The sequence below is a fragment of the Nicotiana attenuata genome, unplaced genomic scaffold (assembly GCF_001879085.1).
Source record: "Nicotiana attenuata strain UT unplaced genomic scaffold, NIATTr2, whole genome shotgun sequence".
NCBI classification, from domain to species: Eukaryota; Viridiplantae; Streptophyta; class Magnoliopsida; order Solanales; family Solanaceae; genus Nicotiana; species Nicotiana attenuata.
In genome coordinates, this window is record NW_017675021.1 from 64474 (window position 1) to 78004 (window position 13531).

The following is a 13531-nucleotide window of genomic DNA, read 5'->3' on the forward strand; positions in this document are numbered from 1 at the left end:
ATAGATCTCCTTGTTCTCCAGGTGGGCGCCTGCAACTGATGCTGACTTAAAATTTGAAATAAATTCCCTTGTTTTCCAGGTGGGCGCCTGATGCTGACCTAAAATTTGAAATAAATTCCCTTGTTCTCCAGGTAGGCGCCTGATGCTGACATAAAATTTAAAATAAATTCCCTTGTTCTCCAGGTGGGCGCCTGCAACTTAAACTTGAAATGAATTCCCTTGTTCTCCAGGTGGGCGCCTGCAACTTAAACTTGAAATGAATTCCCTTGTTCTCCAGGTGGGCGCCTGATGCTGACTTATAATTTGAAATACATTCCCTTGTTCTCCAGGTGGGCGCCTGATGCTGACTTAAAATTCAAATGAATTCCCTTGTTCTCCAGGTGGGCGCCTGATGCTAAAACTTAAAATGAATTCCCTTGTTTTCTAGGTGGGCGCCTGATGCTAATACTTGAAATGAATTCCCTTGTTCTCCAGGTCGGCGCCTGATGCTTAAACTTGAAATTAATTCCCTTGTTCTCCAGGTGGGCGCCTGATGCTTAAACTTGAAATGAATTCCCTTGTTCTCCAGGTAGGCGCCTCATGCTTAAACTTGAAATGAATTCCCTTGTTCTCCAGGTGGGTGCCTGCCATTACAACAAAACAGACAAAACAAAAGAAACCTTTCTGCCCCAGTTTGGTACCTGGAACATCTATGAGTGTTAATCGAATCCTGTTATCCAAACAAGCTCTAAGAATTTAAAAGCTAAATCCCATTATCCAGGAGGGCCCTCAAAACTAAAATCAAATCTCATTTCAAGAGTGAAAACTTGAAAGCTAAATTCTATTTCCTAAAGGTAAGACTTACGCTAAATCTCATTATCTATGAGGGTCTTAACTTAAAACTAAATCCTATTATCCAGGAGGGTCCTGATAACTTTAGAACTACATCCCATTATCCAGGAGGGTCCTAAAAACTCAAAATAATATCCCATTATCCAGGAGGGTCCTGAAAACTAAAATTAAATCTCATCTCAAGAGTGAAAACTTGAAAGCTAAATTCTATTTCCTAAAGGCAAAACTTACGCTAAGTCTCATTATCTATGGGGGTCTTAAAAACTTAAAACTAAATCCTATTATCCAGGAGGGTCCTGACAACTTAGAACTACATGCCATTATCCAGGAGGGTCCTGAAAACTTAAAATAATATCCCATTATCCAGGAGGGTCCTGAAAACTTAAAATTAAATTCCATTATCCAGGAGGGTCCTGAAAACTTACGGCCGAACCTGTCTGGCACATGCTTTCCTCACGGCGGGTTCCTCTAGAACACAAAATTTCCTGTCCCTGTTTCAATCAAAGAAAATCTTATCAGTTTAAAAATGTGGTGGTTAGTTTGCGGCATTCTTGCTGAAGGTGGCCTTTCCACTGCCATGCTTTGTTCCGATTAACTGCCTTGGGCTAGCAAAGAATTGTTTGACTTTGACTGAACCTCAACCACATAACCCTGAATGACCCGAGTAGCTTACACTCAGCCTGTTATTTAACAACTCTATCTTGCCAATTTTGAACCATTATACTTCCTCAAAATTCATGAGCCATTTGACCACTTGAACTCCCACTAAAACTTTATTTCTTATTCTGAATCATGCCATTTGTGATGTGCTCTGGCCGGACTTTTGCTTTGTGCAATTGAAAATTGGTAATAGGCTTTGAAGTCCTTTCTTACTTGCTTAACAATGCTACCATTGAGAAAGACATAGAGAAGTAGACCCAAAAGAAAATGAAACGAAATAACTTCGAGAATTAGGAATAAAGAAGAAAATTTAAAACCAAGATGACTATTTGAGGAAGAATGGAAAAGAGACTTATCTGGGTGAAGCAGCTGGCACCAATGATCATGACATGCATTTCGGATTAATCAGCCCAGTCCATTCAACCAATCACATTTCAGTTCATGACCCGTCTTCATACTTTACGACCGGGATTTCCATAATCCAATCTCTCTGCAAAGTCACGAACCTTATTCAGCTTGTGGTGCCCTGAAGAGTTTTTACCAGCAAACCTCTCTCCTTTGTTCATCTTTCAACTCACCATCGCCTTACGGTGCCCGTGGGGTTTTCACCAATAAGACTCTCTCATTTTAATTTTCTCTCAGCTTTACATCACCCTACGGTGCCCGTGAGGGTTTTCACCAATAAGACTCTCTCATTGATTTATCTCTCCACTCACCATCGCCTTACGGTGCCCGCGAGGATTTTTCACCAATAAGACTCTCTCATTTATTCATTTTTCCTTATGCATGTACAGAGTGCTACCCATGATGCGAATCATACATCTATCTCGCTTGACTTGGCATTCCTCAAAGACTGATCGGAAGGTCTTTCTTTAGACCGTAGTGTAGGCTTTTGGACGGGGTTAGAAAGAAAAGGCGGCACGCAGGCTCAAAACAGTTTAAACGAAAAGGGTTCAAAATTACAACTTTTGGAATCAGATCTTTTGCAACACCACAACTTCTGCCCCAGTTTTTTTTGGGTCTGGGGAATTTTGGATTTTATTCTGATGAGACCGAACCTTAGGGTTGCCTACGTATCCTTAAAAGGAATCAGGTCGAACGTAGTTCAAAACATAAGAGTTGCTTTGTTTTTGTTGCTTTTTCTTTTGCTTTCTTTTTCTTTTTTTTTTTACTTTTCTTTTTTCTTTTTCTATTTTTCTCTTTTCTTTCTTTTCTTTTTTTTCTTTTTTTCCTTTTTTTTCTTTTCTCTATTCTTAAGCTCTACTTCCGATTCCAAAAGAGGGGTATGAAAGAAAATAAATAAGGCTCAAAAGGGGTAACAAAGGATACAATTGTTTAGATAGCAGAATAAAATGCCTTCGTCATTCCAATCTTTGAAACATGCCAAATACAAACAACACAATTGAAGACAAACCAAAGAAACCATACATAATATCTCTTGACTGCATCAGAATTGAAGTGCGAACAGTAGTGCGATAACCCAGCAAAGCAAAAGGCAACTTTTCATGCCACTGCCTAGAACCTTGCACCATCTTTAGAAGTATCTTCTTTATGTTCTTGTTGGCCGCCTCAACAGCTCCATTTGCCTTGGGGCGATACGGGGTGGAATTTCGATGCATAATCTTGAACTGTTGGCATACCTCTTTCATTAGATGGATGTTGAGATTTGCAGCATTATCTGTGATGATTACCTTGGGGATTCCGAACCGGCAAATGAGATTTGAGTGAACAAAATTCACCACTGCCTTCTTGGTCACAGATTTGAAAGTTACAGCTTCGACACACTTGGTGAAATAATCAATGGCCACCAGAATAAACCTATGCCCGTTCGACGTTGTCGGCTCAATTGGTCCAACGACATCCATGCCCCAAGCAACAAGGGGCCAAGGTGCGGACATTGTATGCAACTTCGATGGCGGAGAATGAATCAGATCACCGTGTACCTGGCATTGATGACATTTGCGCACGAAGCTGATACAATCTCGTTCCATGGTGAGCCAATAATAACCTGCTCGAAGAATTTTCTTTGCCAAAACATATCCACTCATATGTGGCCCGCAGACACCGGAATGCACTTCGTCCATGATGGTCGAAGCTTATTTAGCATCTATGCACCACAACAATCCGAGATCTGGAGTTCTCTTGTACAAAACTCCCCCGCTTAAGAAAAATCCAATAGCCAGGCATCGAATCGTTCTCTTTTGATCACCTGTGGCCTGTACTGGATATACCCCCGACTTGATGTACTCCATGATATCGTGGAACCAGGGTTCACCATCAAGTTCCTCTTCTACCACGTTACAATAAGCATGCTGATTGCGAACTTGAATATGCAAAGGGTCAACATAAGCCTTATCCGGGTGGTGTAACATTGACGCCAGAGTAGCCAAGGCGTCGGCAACCTCATTATAAATCCTAGGAATATGCCTGAATTCTACTGATCTGAATCGTTGACAAAGGTCATGCAGACATTGTCGATATGGTATGAGCTTCGAATCCCGAGTCTCCCATTCTCCCTGAATCTGGTGCACCAACAGATCTGAATCTCCCAAAACCAATACTTCCTGAACGCCCATGTCTACAGTTAGCCTCAAACCCAAAATGCACGCCTCGTACTCAGCCATGTTGTTGGTGCAATAGAAACGAAGCTGGGATGTGACAGGGTAATGATGCCCTGTTTCAGAAACGAGCACAGCTCCTATTCCAACACATTTCATGTTAGCGGCCCCATCAAAGAAAAGTTTCCAACCTGGCTTTTCATCCTGCTCAGCCTCGTCAATATGCATCACCTCTTCATCAGGAAAATAGGTCCTCAATGGCTCATATTCTTCATCCAACGGGTTCCTGGCCAAATGATCGGCCAAGACTTGGGCTTTCATCGCGGTCCAGGTCACATAAATGATGTCAAACTCTGTGAGCAGAATCTGCCACTTTGTAAGTCTTCCTGTGGGCATCGACTTCTGAAAGATACACTTTAGAGGGTCCATGCGAGAAATGAGATAAGTAGTGTAGGATGACCGGTAATGCTTCAACTTTTGGGCCACCCAAGTCAAGGCGCAACATGTCCTTTCAAGGAGAGTATACTTAACCTCATAAGAAGTGAACTTCTTGCTGAGACAATAAATGGCCTGCTCCTTCTTGCCAGTGATATCGTGTTGGCCCAACACACAACCAAACGAATTATCCAGGACTGTCAAATAAAGAATTAAAGGTCTCCCAGGTTCCAGCGGGACTAGCACAGGTGGGTTTGACAGGTAGCTCTTGATCTTGTCGAATGTTTCTTGACACTCGTCAGTCCATTTGACCGCGGCATCCTTCTTTAGCAACATAAAGATGGGCTCACAAGTTGTCGTGAGTTGAGCGATAAACCGGCTGATGTAGTTTAACCGCCCGAGTGAACTCATCACCTCAGTCTTGTTCTTTGGCGGTGGCAATTCCTGGATGCCTTTATCTTTGACGGATCCAACTCAATACCTCACCCACTGACTATGAATCCCAACAGTTTTCTAGATGGGACACCAACTGCACATTTTGCAGGGTTGAGCTTAAGGTTGTACCTGCGGAGCCTTTGGAAAAACTTTCTCAAGTCCTCAACATGATCTGACTGCTTCATGTAAGTTGCCCCAGCGTTTTTCAAACCAAATAGCATTACCAGGTAGCAATATGTTCCCCATGGCGTGATGAACGCTGTCTTTTCCACATCTTCCTCGTCCATCAAGATCTGGTGATATCCCGCATAGCAATCCACAAAAGACCCGATTTCATGCTTGGCACAGTTATCAATTAAAATGTGAATATTTGGCAATGGGAAGTTATCCTTTGGACTTGCCTTGTTGAGATCCCGGTAATCAACGCACACCCTGGTCTTACCATCCTTCTTTGGTACTGGCACAACATTAGCTAACCATGTGGGATATCGAGTAACCTGAATGACCTTCGCATCAAGCTGCTTTGTGATTTATTCTTTGATCTGCACACTCATGTCAGTCTTGAACTTCCTTAACTTCTGCCTGACGGGAGGGAATGCTGGATCAATTGGCAATTTGTGAACTACCAAATCAGTACTCAAACCCGGCATGTCATCATATGACCATGCAAAAATATCTTTATATTCAAACAGTGCTTTGATTATTTCTTCCTTGATTTGTGGTTCCAGGTGTACACTTATCTTGGTTTCCCTGATATTATCTGGATCTCCTAAATTGATTGCTTCAGTTTCATTCAAATTAGGCTTGGTTTCTCTTCAAAATGATTTAGTTCTTTACTAATTTCCTCAAATGCCGCTTCTTCATCATATTCTGTTTCATCATCACACTCTACTTCTTGGATTATTATTTCAAAGTTAGATTGGCTTTTAAGACTTGGCTGAAAATTCCTCATGCATGTCATGTCATTGAAACCAGTATTAAAAGAAATGTACAAAGAAAAACAAAAATGACATTATCAGGAGTAATGGAAAAGGGAGATTGCATTACATTGAAAATAAAGGATAGAAGGGTTTGTACATCAAAACAAGCGAAAAATAAAAATCGGGATTACAACCCTGGAATAACCCCGATAACATAAAGGAAAACAAAGCAAACTACCAAAACTCCTTCCGAGTGGGGAGAGGAGTAGCCTTCCAATTGTTAAGCTTCACTTTCAGTTGCTACCATGACGGATGAGGAGGCTAAATTTAGACCTGGAATACACTCCCCCTCCGGAATCTTCTCAACTGGCACTTTTTCGGAAACTTGGTAGACTCGAGGCCCCTTATCGTCTTCGGCCTTAATAAACGGGATAGATGTATCATTGTAAGCACATAGGTTTTCATCACCATGCACAACGATTTCCTGTCTATCCCACTCAAACTTTACCATCTGGTGCAGAGAAGACGGGACTGCCTTGGCAACATGTATCCAGGGCCTACCCAATAGCAAATTGTAGGAGACGGCCACATCTAGTACCTGGAATTCCATGGTAAATTCAACTGGTCCTATTGTCAGTTCGAGCACGATATCGCTAACAGAATCTTTTCCCCCTCTGTCAAAACCTCGGACACATATATTGTTCTTGTGGATCCTTTCAGTATCAATTTTCAACTTGTACAGAGTGGAGAGAGGGCATATGTTGTCACTGGAACCATTGTCAACTAGCACCCTCGTGACCACAGAATCTTTGCATTTCACTGTGAGATAAAGAGCCCGATTGTGTTCCGTACCCTCCAAAGGCAGCTCATCATCCGAGAAGGTGATCCTGTTTGCCTCGAATATCTTGTTGGCAATCTTCTCCAAATGGTTAACCGTGATCTTATCAAGGACATGAGCTTCATTCAGAATTTTCATGAGGGCCCGGCGGTGCTCTTCTGAATGTATCAACAATGATAGAAGAGAAATCTGAGCGGGGGTCTTCCTCAATTGTTCCACGATGGAGTAATCATGCACCGTCATTTTTCTCAAAAATTCTTCCGCCTCCTCTTCGGTGACTGGCTTCTTCACTAGAATTGGATTATCTTTGAGTGGCTTAGCTTTCCTTAATTCCTCTGGGGTAAAGCATCTCCCCGAACGAGTCAACCCTCGGGTTTCATTGACTTCCTCTTCCACTTCTTTCCCTTTATAGGTCACTATCACTTGTTTGTAATTCCATGGAACAGCTTTGGTGTTACCTATCGGCAGATGGGTCACAGGTTTAATAATAATAGGGTCAGTGCGAGCCCCTTCCACGATTATGACAGGCTTACTTGCTGCCCCCGACACAACCACTTTCGGCTTCCTTGCTTCGCTTCAACATCATCTGGGGACCCTTTCACAACTAATACATGCAGCTTAACATCGGACGGGCTTAGCTTGTCCGTCAGCCCTTCAACTGTCGAGGATGTTGCATTTGTAACAATTGGAGTTTTGACTGAATTACTTTCACTGGCACGGATCATCATGACAGACTGCGAAGGCTTCTTGGGCTCCCCATCTTTATACACTATCTCAATCATGTGCGTTTCAGCATGGGCTGGCAATGGATTTTGATTGATGTTTGGAGCTTCCGGGCTCTGGACCACAATTTGGGTTGTATAGATAAGCTCTTGGATGTCGCTCTTCAAATGCCAACACTTTTCTGTGTCGTGCCCCGGAGCATCAGAACAATATGCACATCTGAGGGAATAATCCAGGTTCTTTGGTAATTTTGACTCAATCGGCCTCAGAACATCCAACTGCCTCAACCTTTGAAACAAACTGGCGTAAGACTCCCCAAGCAAGGTGAAAGTTTGCTTCCACTGCTGCCTTTCCTTTCTATACTCCGGCCTTGGTCGAAAGCTTGGACCAGTAGGGTTTCGGTATGTTTGTGGAGGTGGGTAAGGATTTTATGGAGCTAGTGCATGCCATTGCGGGTAAGGAGGGGGGTTGAGCATATGACTGTGCGTGGTGGACGTGGTATTGGGGTGGTCTGACTGGATATTGAGGGTCTTGCGATGGGAAGTAGTGTTGGGGTGGATTATATGGAGCTTGGGTATAGGTTTGTGGTTGGGGTCAAGGCTGGGTGTAATGGTGTGGGGAACCCCTCGGGCCATGCCACGATCCTGAGACGATCATAGCAACATCTTTTTTCTTCTTTTTCCCTAACACGCCCCCGGTGCCATTCTGGATTGCTTGTGTAGTTGCTTTGATGGCAGAGTAACTCATGATCTTGCTCGATTTGAGTCCTTCCTCTACCATTCCTCCCATCTTCACTACTTCATTGAAAGACTTTCCTATGGCCGAGATCAGATGACCAAAGTAAGTAGGCTCCAAGGCCTGAAGAAAGTACTCCACCATTTCATCTTCCTCCATTGGAGGGTTGACTCGCGCCGCCTGTTCTCTCCACCGGAAACCATACTCCCTGAAACTCTCACTGGGCTTTTTCTCTATCTTAGTCAAGGATAGGCGATCTGGGACAATTTCTATGTTGTACTGGAAATGTCGAGCGAAAGCCTGGGCCAAGTCATCCCAAGTGTTCCAGCTGCTGTTGTCCTGGCGGGTGTACCAATCCAACGCTGCACCACTCAAATTTTGACTAAAATATGCCATCTACAATTCATCTTTCCCACCAGCACCCCCCATTTTGCTGCAAAATCCACTTAAGTGGGCCACAGGGTCTCCATGCCCGTCATACAAGTCAAATTTGGGCATTTTGAATTCGGCAGGCAGCTGGACATCGGGAAACAAGCACAGATCCTTATATGCCATACTCACTTGGCCACCTAACCCTTGCATATTTCTCAGTGACTGCTCCAATCTCTTTACCTTCGTAAATATCTCCTCTTGCTATGTGTTTTTGGGTGGCTTCTCAATTTCGACAGGAAGTTCAAAGTGAGGAGTGTAGGAGTAGTGATCCGGGACTTTGAAGGTGGGCTCTAGGGCATAGTACTGGTTATCTTGGGCTTGGAATGCCGGCTCACTAGAAGATCGATAGAGGGTAGCTCACGGAGGTGCTACGAAGACAGGGGTAGCTGGCGGAGCAGGGTATGTGGTTGCTTTGGCTGGGGGAGCTTGGATGGTTTGGGAAGAGGTGTCAGGATAGTGGTGGTAAGGGGTGAAGCTTGGTGCGTGTTGCGGGGATAGATCAACAATGGTGGGATCTTAAGATTGAGCTAGTGGTGGGATGGCAGGGTATGACGGTGGAGGATGCCCCTTAATCCAAGCCTGGTACATTTCGGCCATTTGGTGCTTCAGCTTATGTACCTCTTCTTTCAAACCAAACTCAGATTCCTCCATCTCTCTCGGCGGGTCAATAACACTCGCGTCCAATTTTTTGCTAGCCATGATCGCCTTGTGTTTTGACCTGGTATTATATGGGTGGCTTGCCAGAATGCCAAACAAACTAACCACCTTCCTGTACTCAATGACAACAGCAAACTTGTTAGTGTTTAAGAGTTTAACAGATCGACAATCGCACGTTTGGTATGCATGCACCTAGACAGTTGAACGCTTCTATCGTGTATTTGAACGGTTGCATGCTTCATCCCGGCCTTAACTAACTCTTTTCACTTTGCACTTTCTTTTCTTTCACCCATCACTATTAATTTTTCTCACTTGGTTCCTGTCGCTTCCCTTTTATTTTTGCACTTTCTTTTGTTCTCTTGTTTTGCCACTCTTTCTTTCCACTCAATTTTCTTTCCTCTCTTTTCATTTTATGGTTATGATCGAATCCTATGGGGATTGCATACGTATCATGTTGCCGCATGAATCGTAGTTCAGGAAGATCGGGAATAAAGTAAATAAATTAAAAGATTTCCGAAATAAAGACTTATAAAGAAAAGAAGATATTTTTGGTTTTTTTAAAAAAAAGACTGGGGTCTAAAACAAAGACTTTCTAAAGGACGAAGTAAAGGAAAATATTTTTGGATTGTTTTTTTTTTAAAATGGCGGGCCGAAACCGATGGGGTTTGCCTACGTATCTCACATCCGGTGAGAATCAGACCCGCGTAGTTCGGCAAATTTTGACGTAACAGAAAAATATGCTTTATTTTGAAACGACTTTCCTTATTTTCTTCTTTTTCAAAATTTCGGCAGAGTTTCGGGATGCTTTGGATATCGGGATTTTTAGAAACGGATGATTTTCTTTCTCTTACCTCAATCTTGGTTTTCTTGATTTTTCTTCCCTACTAGAAGCCGGTCAACATGCAAGCCGAAGCAAATAAATGTACAAGTAGCACATAAGATGTATCAGGATGGTCTTTTATTTCGGGTACACCTGTCCTAGACGGACCCAACCCCTGTGTTAAGTCCCCAAAGTCAAATGCACGTGACGCAAATAAGCGTTCCTACTAGGGATCCGGCATGAGGCTATGTTATTCTAGGTTTAAAACCTGGGTGTATTGTTCTAGACCTGGCTTACCCGAGCGGACAACTTGAGCCGAGGGGGGCATTGTACCGGGAATACAGAAGCTTCACCGACTTTGCAACTTGTCCGAACCTCGTTCTAAAATTGGGATATGACTCTAACAGAAAAGAAGTCACACGAAGTGCACACTTCCCAGATGATTTAGAAGACTCAGAGAGAAGAGGGTTTCGCAACAATTTATATACAGTCCAAACAATATCAAAGCGGCATTTAGCACATTAGGCTCAAACATGTAAAAAAAATCAGATAATAAATAAAAACCAACTATAACAATTATTCTAAGCTCGAGTTCTGAACCCTTGTTTGCGAAACCAGAGATTTTGGGTTCGATCCCCTGCAGAGTCGCCAGAGCTATCACACCTCCTTTTTCTACCCGAGAGGGTATAGCGGAGTTTTTCCAATTAAAGTGACAATAACCGAAACGGGATTATTTATATTCAAATTCAGAGTCGCCACTTGGGATAGCTATGGTGTCCCAAGTTACCGGTTTAAAAATCCCTAATCGAGGAAGATTGACTCTGTTTTACAGTCCGCGAAACACAGAAATCCGGGTAAGGAATTATGTTTACCCGGGAGAAGGTGTTAGGCATTCCCAGGTTCCGTGGTTTTAGCACGGTCGATCAACTATTATTAATGGCGTAATTATCTGATTAACAACATATTTCATGCCTAGTGTGTATTTTTAGCTTTTTAACCGCTTTTAATTTTTTATGGAATTATTTCTGGAACAAGTTACGATTGTCGTACACTTGTTTGTTTGGGAACACAATAGAAAACACGCTACATGAAATGCACCCGCGATTTGCAGTATGTTTATTTTATTATTCGAAGTTGTTATGATCGGGTCACAAGAAATGCACACCCGAAATTGTGAATTATGCATCATAACTATGTCACGGGAACCGTACCCATAGTCACAATGATTTATTATAGCGCGCCTAAAGCAAACTACGAGTATTCATGCTTACCTCTTAAAACTAATTCGCAATTTGATATAAGGCTACTAATTATAAATGCATTGGGAGATAAGCGAAGCCTTTAATTATTTGAGAAGTACTGGGCCAGCGGTAGGCCCAATATATTATCTAAAAGAAGATTGTCAAGAAAATATGGCTAGTGGGAACTGGGCTCGAAATTGAGCCCAAGAATGAGGACAAGGGGGCAAGCAAGCCTGGTTTTGACTTGGCAGCTTCGCTTGGGCCAATACCAGGCCCAACTTTTCCAACAACGTTAAAGCCCATTTTTGGTTATCTTAAAAGAAAAATTAATGAATAAAAATGCTGAAGTTGATTGGGCTCGAAATTGAGCCCAAAAGCAGAAGTAAGCAGAAAACAGAAGCACGCCAGGTCGAGATTCGACCAAGCTGCCTCATCTGGGCCAATGCCAGGCCCAACTGCTTCCAGCAGGAGGGCCTTCGACATTAAGGCCCAGTTGAGGCTCAATTTCCTCTAAATCACATGTAACACAAAATATTATAAAAATTCTGGAAAAATCAGAGGCTGACCAACCATATTATAAGTTTAATTTGTTAACATGCTATTAGTACTAACAATAAAATATTAAACCTTAAACTTATTCATGAATCACCTTAAACTTAAATATACAATCGCTTTAACAATGTTGAAATTCGAGATAATTTAGCTGAGTGTACTCAGCAATCAAACACTGCCCCTTTTGAACATGTACAGTACATATCCAGCATCCTCTAATAGACGACCAAATGAACTACTGTGATTATTAAACATTTCAAAACTGTCAAACAGTACATGGAACAGCTAAACTAATTTGAACATTCATACACATAAATATTACAACTAAGTTATAGACTAGAACACCAAATTCAGAATGCTTAAACAAAGCTGAAAAGAAATTGTAAAACTAAAAAAACTAGAAGAGATCGTAGGTAAAGAAAAGAACTGAAGTTTAACATCTTGGACATCAATTTCAAAACAACATGTTTATAACTTCATTTTTTGTCACTCAAGGTTCCAGAAGTACCTTGATACAGCAAAGAACAAAGTGAGAAAATCTCTGAGAAGCAACAGAAATTAGCAAGAAACTTCAATAGAAATCAACAGCATACAACAGCAACACCACACAGCTCCAAAGCTTAAACCATATTTTAACTTAGAGAACCAGAAATCCCATGAAATTTGCTTGAACTTTTCTTTAAAAATCAGAAATTGGATCAGCTCTAATGGAACAATAGAGCTGAACTTTTGGAATGTTTTTAGGGTCTGAATCTCTCTATCTAATGAGTGAGGAAAGGGTTCTATTTATACACTAAAAGAGCTGTTGTTTTCTCTCCAAGTCGGGGATTATTCCCTTTGAAAGCAGCCCTCAAAGAGCATCTTTTTTAATAGAATTGGACAGCTGGTTGTCCCTAATTGGTTTCAGTATTTTGTACTGGCCAAATAGGGCCAGTTGCCCATGTTCTAGAACCCTCTAAATAGCCTTATCTCATTTTTCTATTTGTCCACCCCTCAAATGACCCCTTTAAGTTTTCTTTTGTTCAATTAAACCCCCAGAAATATCTAGTGATTTACATATTATAGACATCAACAGAACCAATAATTATCCTAAATCAAATCAAAAGGATTGCCCAACTCAGAAACAACCATACTGGTCTATACTAATATAGGCGATATGAACAAACAATAGAACACTGAAAGCCCTAAATCACGCTAACTAAATCAAAAAACAATTATGAAAGGGAAAACAATAGANCAGTAGTCTAATAAGTACTAAAAACAACTACTTTTTTTCTTTTCTTTTCTTTTCTTTTAGTTTTCACAGACATGAATCAGAATATTAAAAAGAAAAACAAGGACAAGGCCCTATTGAGAAATAGGAAATATCTGAAGCGGATCTCATGCTTGGGCTTCAATATAGCTCAAAATTGACCCCAAATGATTGTTCTTGTCAAGAACAATCCATTTGGGGTTGGAGTTTCGGTACTATCGAATGGAAAAATACACGGAGGAATGAACATGCAGGAACCAGTGTTTTTTATTTCTTATTTTTTGGTTAGATTTTCAGATTTGATATTTGACTGGTTTGAGGAAGATTTGGGGGAAATAACTCATGGATTTGGAAAGGAGGGGTAAATGTGGTTGTAGGGTGAAGATTTGGAGGTGTTTGGAGACCAGCCGCCGCCGTGAAATGATTTCCGGCGAGCGGCGGC

At 41.8% G+C, this 13531-nt stretch overlaps 1 protein-coding gene across 1 annotated transcript; it reads right to left on the reverse strand.

Annotated features, from left to right (window-relative positions):
- Positions 1–6119: 6119 nt before the first annotated feature.
- On the reverse strand, positions 6120–8531 carry LOC109219569. The gene is made up of 3 exons (XM_019384032.1): positions 8336–8531; positions 7225–7581; positions 6120–7135 (listed from the first exon to the last, which is right to left on the reverse strand). Exons 1-3 carry the CDS (start codon positions 8529–8531, stop codon positions 6120–6122), a joined length of 1569 nt encoding a protein of 522 aa, XP_019239577.1.
- Between the last annotated feature and the right edge of the window lie 5000 nt (positions 8532–13531).